General features: G+C 31.0%; 1 protein-coding gene across 1 annotated transcript; it reads right to left on the reverse strand.

Annotated features, from left to right (window-relative positions):
* Window positions 1-5,194: 5,194 nt before the first annotated feature.
* On the reverse strand, window positions 5,195-7,919 carry LOC139484546 (uncharacterized). Its single transcript, XM_071268281.1, has 3 exons — window positions 7,805-7,919; window positions 6,753-6,820; window positions 5,195-6,229 (listed from the first exon to the last, which is right to left on the reverse strand). Exons 2-3 carry the CDS (start codon window positions 6,808-6,810, stop codon window positions 5,280-5,282), a joined length of 1,008 nt encoding a protein of 335 aa, XP_071124382.1. The 5' UTR covers window positions 6,811-6,820; window positions 7,805-7,919; the 3' UTR covers window positions 5,195-5,279.
* Between the last annotated feature and the right edge of the window lie 824 nt (window positions 7,920-8,743).

Here is an 8,743-nt window from a genome sequence, read left to right on the forward strand (position 1 = left end):
AGCTGTACAAGAAGAACTGTCTTATAAAACATGTAAACACAACAAATAAGCAAAATAATTTATGATGTTAAAGTTTGTAATTTGAAGAATATAATTTTCAAAGGTGTTAATAAGTGAAATAATGTTGCGTTGTTTGAAAGATTGAAAACCACCTTAACTTACTTGCGATAGCTGTGAAAAAAAACCAAAATAAAAATATCTGACGGAAAGCACATCAGATCAGTATAAAGCACTAAAACTATAACAAAAAGAAACAGCTACTTGAAGCTAGACCAATGCCGAAATTCAATTGATGAAAAACGTGGAAAAACTGCACGACGGTCTAATCATAACTGAACGGCACATTTATTTTGAGATTTTTTAATTTGTTTAAATATATATTCATAATTAAAAATGCTAGCATATTTTGGAGAGACAAATAAATTATGGATTTCCATTCCTGTTTTTTCATCTGTATACATGTGTAACCATTCAGTTGACTATCAACTTATCACTAAATATATTCTATATTATACAGAAAGTACAAAACATCAGTTGTCTAAGAACCCCAATTATGCCCAATATTTTTCATGAGTTCCAATATACATCCAGTTTTTTGGGGATAATCTTAAACTTAAACCAAACTGTATGAGGCTCTGGTTCCCTGATCCTATGTTTCCTGACATATATATGGCCAGGAAGGCTAACGATTTCATTTCAAGATATTTCATCAACCTTACTATAGCTTATCTGTCACACATGAGGTCAATAATTAAGAAGACTCAAGAGTCTTATCAAATTTTGTCAAACTGTATAATGCTTCGTTTTAGGTCCTTATTGCAGAAATCCTCACATGGCTTTTTTAAACGGAGAATAGCATTACAAACAAACAACTCATTCGGTGTGGAAGCATAATCGTAGTAAATATATCCAGAAAAAAGAAAAAAGGAAATACATATTCAAGATAATTATTTGAAACCAGACATTTTATAATATGCACAACTATACAAAGCAATTGATACCTTTAATATCTATCTTTTTAAACCAACAGCAGTTTCCTGTTTGTTTTTACTTACATTCACTTGCATTAGTTTTACTAAATTCACTTGTGTACCTCAAACCTTCACAAAATAACAACAAATGGCAATTGTTTGTTTTAGAAGTAGATTTGACCTTGACTTTTTACCTTTTAACATAAAATAAAATAAAATAAATGGGAGTTGCCTCTATTTTTATATGTCTTCAATCAATACAAGTTTAATTATAAACTGAAATATATGTTTTTTGTTGTCGTTTTTATGTTTTTTAGAATGGTGTCGGATTTTTTTTATAATTTGAATGCGAACGTCTTCAAAAATTATAATCGGTCAACTATTTGTTTCTGACACAAAGAAGAAGACGTTAGTACTAACTCACAAATGACAATATGTTCCTGGTATTTTCCGGGGATCATAACCACCATGTTTATAAAAACTATAATATAATTCAGTTCACCTTCCACTTACTTATTGTTAGTATGCTTATATTTCTGATATTTGAATTATTTATAATAAACATTTTTTAAGAAATTGGACAATTGTAATATATATAAAATATAATCGTACGTCTCGCATTTATTGTGTCGTTTTATTTAGGGTTATATTGTCCAAAACAATATCGATCGTTTTTAACAATCCAATATACGAGTCCTCCCTCAATGACAAATATGTTGTTGTCCCTGCAGATAAAGTTCCAAACAACATCGTTTTTGTGTGTAAATCACATTACATAGACTGCTTGACAAATGAACTAGGTATTGACAATTCACTTTGTAATTCAATATATACCCCCACGACACTTTCTAAAGATGAAATCCTGGTACTCATGTTATGCATCTTTGGAATTTCAATCAAAGATGAATAACTGGATTCCAATAACTGTATTGAAATTCTAATCTACATAAGTGTCATTAAACACAATGGTATATTGCTGGGTCTTCCAAGTGCTCCAAGAAATCTCTTTTTGAATTATTAACATTAATCTTAGAAGCAATCAAAGCCAGGCTTCAAAGTTATTGTAAATCATCCTATTCTAGAGGTGGTGTGAATCAGATGTGGATACTGAAACATTCCAAGGATTTTTAGGGTACACCCTATACCAAAATAAAAGACAAACTGAAACAGTTGGTATTGCTTTGTTTCATAAAAAAAGAACAAAGTAAATACAAGTATCTTATCTTTACGAGGAATAAATCTTACTTTGTAAAAAATAACTCGGATTCAGACCAAAAGAAATCACTGAAACTGACATTGTGAAGATGCTTGATTTCTTGATCGACAACATATTTTTTACGTTTGGAGGACGTACTTTTAAACATACTACCGGAATCCCATGGTAACCAATTGTGTCCCTCTTCTTGCTCACTTGTTCCTTTATTCTTATGATGCTGGCTTCATACAGATACTTCTAAGGAAAAAAAAAAGAAGTTAGCAATATTCTTTTACTTCACTTTCCGTCAAAAAGATGATGTTCTCTCACTAAACAATTCATAATTTGCTGACTATATTATACGCATCTATCCAATTGAAATGAAGATTATTGATACAACAGATGAGTCTGCCTCATATCTTTACTTACATCTAGAAATTAACAATGAATGGCCTGTTGAAAACTAAACCGTACGACAAAAGAGGGGGTTTCAGCTTTCTAATTGTGAACTTTGTAGCAACATTCCAGCAGCTGCTGCATACGGAATGTATATCTCCCATTTGAAATGATGTCACGAGCTTTTGTTTTCTGTCATATTTCCTTGATAGAGGGTTGCTGCTCACAAGGAAAGTATTTAAAAAATAGTTTCAAATGGTGAAGTTAAAAATGTCCCAGCGTAAATTTTAAAGACGCCATTACGAGTTGGTTAACTGCTATAGAATATCCATGTCACAAATGATAACGGATATGTTTTTCTATTTCGTAACTACAATTATGTTCCTTTTTCACGAATGTGACCATCCAAATTAGATTATTTACGGGTTTAAATAAACATGAGCAGTACGACGGTTGTCACATGAAGAGCAGGAACTGCTGAACTTTCTAGAGCACCTGACACCATCCCCAGTTGTTGATGGAGATCGTTTTGCTTGGTCTTTAGTTTTCTATGTTAAGTCTATGTTGTATTATTGTTTGTCCTTTTGTCTTTTTCTCTTTTTTGTCATGGTGTTGTTAGTTTATTTTTCATCGATGAGTTTGAATATCCCTCTGGTATTCTCGCTCCTCTTTTAAAGCAGTGACATGTGCGCAAACATATGTGTGGTTTTAAAACATTCTATGATATTGTTCATGACTTTGTTATCGCTAAGGCCAACATTAATTTTAACACAAAAATATATGAAGACACTGTTCATGTTGTTTTATGTTTTTGTGCTGTTGTGTTTCAAATGTGGTTCTTCTTTCAAGAACATCCTAGTATTAAAACTTATTTTTTTAAACATTATTAACGGGTGACAAATACCTTTTTATCTCTTTTTGAATAATTAAACTGTTAAAATGATATTTTCCTAGCTAAATACAATCACAACACTAGCAGTGACATGTATGCATTAGCATATACAATTCATTATTTATTATTTTACCATCACGAAATGGTTGATCCATACAATGTGTCTTTGTCCAAACTAACTAAGGACATTTTGATCACGTGTTAGAGTGTGGTTTGTCATTATGTCGTCTGATCTTTTAATTACCGAACGTGAATTATTCCTGATTGTACTTTTGTTGCTGAGTGTGAATTCGCATTGCTATATATAAGACGTGTCACGGTATTTTCCAACCGAAATTCATGTATTTAGTTTTGAGGTAATATTTGTTATTCTCATCTAATTTTGTCAAATTATTATCGTTTGTAGTTGTAAATTCAAATGTGACGTCACTTAAATTTGTGCGTTTATCGATTTGGCTAACGCGGTTGTGGATTTCTATATTCTGGTTTAAATTATTTACCTATTCGTTTTATTTTGTAGTTAGTCACCGGTTTTATCATTTATATCTATTATAAAGTCATTTTATAAAATTACTGTTTGCAAAAGTATGAACTATTCTAAATGATAAGGATGTTCTTATCCCAGGCAAAAAAAACAAGCCGTATTTGGATAAACTTTTTGGAACTTTTGGCCCTCAATTCTCTTCAACTTTGTACTTTATTTTGGCTTTCGAACTCTTTTCATCAGAGAGTCTCTGGTTAGTCTTGTGTTGACGAAACGCGCATCTTGCGTATTAAATTGTAAACCTGTCACCTTTTGTTAGCTATAATTCAAGTGTTTCTCTGCCCTGTATGTTCTCCCATTTATTGTATTGTAGTCCTATCATATAATGCTGTCATTTTAATGTTATATTTAACATTGCCATAAAAGCGGAAGGTTTGGCATGCCACAAAACCAGGTTCAACCCACCATTTAAATGTCCTGTATTAAGTCAGGAAAATGGCCATTGTTACATTATAGTTCGTTTCTGTGTGTGTTACATTTTAATGTTGTGTTTCTGTTGTGTCGAAGTTCTCCTCTTATATTTGATGTGTATCCCTGGGTTTTAGTTTGTTACCCGAATTTGTGAGGTTTGTTTTTCTCAATCGATTTATGAATTTCGAACAACGGTTAACTATTTATAAAAAAGAAAATGTGGTATGATTGCCAATGAGACAGACCAAAATGACACAGACATTAACAACTATAGGTCACCGTACGGCCTTCAACAATGAGCAAATGCCCATACCGCATAGTCAGCTATAAAAGGCCCCGATAAGACAATGTAAAACAATTCAAACGAGAGCAAGTATTGTTGCCTTAATTAACATCACCAAAAGGCCAACATTAAGGCTAACACAATATGATATAATTACATTTTGCATGTCTATTGTGTTTTATGCTAACGTGTGTATCATATGGTTTATTCACACTACATAATCATTTACGCTTCATTTATTTTTTTTAATTTACGGGAGCGGTTACCATTCATATAATGTCCTTTATTTGTTTTTGTAATATCTTTATTTCGAAATATTTTTTCTTTTTTCATGAGAAAGTTCAGAGTTATCAATATAACTTGACTGTCATATTTATGTTATTTTCCTTTACGTGTATTTTTATCTGTCTATTTGGTGTAGATATCTTATGATTATGATTGTCTCGACGTCTTAACTATTCAATGTTTTTGAACGATTCTCAACATATTTACAACAAGACTATTTGTATTTAATATTTTATTTATTTCATAATAAAAAAAAATCGGTTTGCGTAAAAAGATGGATTTCTACAAAATTCTAATTATGTTCATCCTGAGTATCCTTTAGATGGCCTTCTTCTGCAAAGCCTGTGACATTTAACAGTGGTACAGTATTTGCTTGGTGCACAATCTGAATCAGTATGACATAGTTTCCTACATTCACTGTCGTCTCCTACTACAGACTGAGAAACGATCCTTGAACCAGATGATCCAACTGATCCTACTCGTCTAGAAGAAATTGTGTCCAATGCATCCATGCCACTACGTCTAGATGTAATTGTGTCCAATGCATTAATGCCACTTCGTCTAGCTGAGATAGCGTCAAGAATATCAGAACCTGTGTGACCAGAAATTGAACCACTGCTACCAATAGTTTCCAAATGACCATTGTTAGATAGACCCACACGTCCGGTTAAAGACTGACCTGAACCAATTAGGCTACTAGATGATAATTGAACGCAATAGCTGTTGCATCCTTCGAGGATACATTTATGTCCTGATGCACATAGTTTATTTTCTCCACATCCATAACTGCATTTTGAACCATCAATGCTTGACAGTCTTGAAATTCCAGATGATGAACCTCTAATAATTTCTGAAACTGTATTTCTATTTCCACTTCTTATAGACCCCGACAATCCAGATTCACCAATGACACTTCCAGATGAAACTTGGACACAGTAACTGTCACATCCATCGCGTACACATTTCTGTCCTAGGTTACATAATTTATCTACTCCACACTCGTAATGACAGTTTTTGTTTATACCATTATTGCTTGCTATACCAGCAGAATTCTGAAATGAAGAGCTTCTTATAATTTCAGAGACAGCTGAACTTCTTCTGTCAGATCCTGCTCGTCTATTTGCAACAATTACATCCAATCCAGTAAGTGACTCTCCACGACGAACTCCAATGTCTCTACCAACTCCATTGTCAAGCTGTAAAACCTTGTTCACTCCATGTAGACCTAAATTCTTTTCTGTAGGTGTATAGGCTGTAAAAAATGTACGAGCTTTGTGAAAGAAGTAATAGCTGTTTTAAAATCGTTTTAATGCGTGCCTGTTTAATGCGAATATAGCAAAACTATCATCTTTATATTGTGTTATTTTCATTATAATGTTTATACAGGTTTATCAATGAGAAGTTAGGTTGACATCGATATTGTCATATTCATAAATTAACTGCCAAAATTACATTAAAAAACTTCGAACATCTGTTGACCTCAAATTCAAAACTTGATTTTAGCATTTAGATTTGAGCTTTTCGGCTGGGTCTTTTTTAGACGATATGTGGGTCTTGTGTACAGACTTAAAAGTGTGGGATCTTTGTCGAATCGTATCTTAACTACGTCAAACATATTTGTGTAAAAACGAAGCTCATCAAAGGTACCAAACTTAACATAATTGTGTACGCCAGATGTCGTTTACAAAATATGCATCCATAATGCTGGTATCAAAACTGTTTGAAAGCATAATAAAAGAAAATGATAGAAAAGGCGAAAATAACAAAATGCTTACCAGCTACTGACATTATAGTCAACAACATTGACAATGACATAGTTTCAAATCTCATCATTTTCAAGTATCTGAAATATACAACATAATAGATATAGGAAGATAGCATTTTTTAAACATCTGTAAAAAAAATAGCCAGAAATCATGTAATAAAAAAAAGTGCGGGTTATAATTTAGACCTGCAAGCATTTTACTTCAGATTATTTAGAATTTTACTTAGAAATTAATAGATCCGATTGACCAAACTTATTGAAGACAGCAATTCTCATTTATGTAGTAAAATATGAAGTTTAACTTTGTAAAATATATGTAATGGAATAATATTTCAAACTCAAATAATATAAAGTGATCCATTAAATAACAAATGCAAATACAAGTTTAAACTAAAAAGATTGGCAATGCATTGAATTCACCTGTTTAAAATCTGACATAGTGTTAATAGATATGACTTTTCTTCAATAGCAAAATCATTTTCCGGTATTCTCAAAAATTCATTTAAAAAAGAAAAAAACTTTAACTTCATACTTTTAAGTGCAACATTTAGTTCAGGGATATACAAATTCAATAAATAAACACTTGTGTTTTTTTAACATAATACACGTTCAGCCGTAGTTAGGTATTCAAAAAAACTTACTTCAAAAATACGTACATGTAATGTTATTGAATTTCATAAACAATTTAAACTGATCTGTATGATATTTCATGATATTTCTGTTTAAACACAAAACATATTAAAGAAAAGGTGTTATTTTCTAGAATTCAATGATCTTGCTAATTTCATAATTATTTTGTTTTTCAAAATTTTATCCTTTTGAAATGTTTATATGTATGGTGTATTATTAATGTCATCATGTTATAAAACAATTACTACGAACCTATTTATAAGCCTTGCATATTTAATTGATTTCAATCGATTTTCTCAATTTCTATTTAGTTTTTAAGATAATGAAGAGGCAAGTTATCTTTTGAAATTAAAGTAATGTTAAATTGAAAAGAAACAGGTGAACAAATTATAAATGATAATTATCTTAACACTGACACTTTAAAAATCTTACCTTATTTTGAAGTAGTTATCAGTTTTTCGAATGAATGATTAATGTTTCCTATTTCAGAAATGTTCTTTTATACCATCTCAATGATTTTTTTTTTTTAATTGCATACAAACAAGGAAATGTATTTTTAAACCGCAAATGATGAATTTTGTAATTTTGTAATTTTTGTTTTGATTTAAATGTCAAACCAAACTTTATAAGATAGAACTGCACAGTATGCAAATTGAAAAAAAAGACATATATGTACTTAATGGGTTCAAATGCACATAATATTTCCTCTTGTTGCACACTCGGTTTTTAGTTACGTCATAGTAGATACATGTACTTCAAAATTATGTTTTGATTATTTATAATTAACATAAATACACATATAATAATTAAGGAGGTAGTCAGCGACTTGTACATTTTTGACAAACAAACAATACTGTTTCTATTTCATCAAATAATACGTAGCGAACAGTACCTGTATTTTTATTAAGATAAATGTGTGCATATAAAATATGTTAATAGATAGCTTTTAAAGGTAATGATATTTTCTTTTTTAGGATTCCCAACAATTGACCAATATGAACAAGTGTTACTTTTAGTTGAAAAACAGCGATAAACGGGCTGCTCCTTTGCTTTTTGTATGTATTTAGTTTTACATGTACTGATTTTGTGTCATGAATATATACCCTATATCCTATATTTTTCTATTAAGTGTTAGTATGAAAAATACTCACAAATCAAAACACCCAATCGCTTAGTTTTTTCACAACCAACGTGTTGATGAATGTTCGTCTGTTAGAGTATCAACATGCAAGTATGACTCTTTTTGGGTGACATGAACAACAACTGAGACATTCATTTTCGATAAATGTTATGTTCATAAAATGTTGAAGTAATTAAAAAAAAAGGATTGATTGTCAAATAACTAATGTACATGTCTGTACCAAGTCAGGA

Source organism: Mytilus edulis, chromosome 1 (genome assembly GCF_963676685.1).
Source record: "Mytilus edulis chromosome 1, xbMytEdul2.2, whole genome shotgun sequence".
Taxonomy (NCBI): Eukaryota; Metazoa; Mollusca; class Bivalvia; order Mytilida; family Mytilidae; genus Mytilus; species Mytilus edulis.

Excerpts from the sequence above, each read along its gene's own strand:
- LOC139484546 (XM_071268281.1), bottom strand. The coding sequence starts at position 6,810 with ATGATGAGATTTGAAACTATGTCATTGTCAATGTTGTTGACTATAATG. Across the intron at positions 6,230-6,752 it reads GACTATAATGTCAGTAGCTG|CCTATACACCTACAGAAAAG; the intron begins GTAAGCATTTTG and ends CATTTTTTACAG.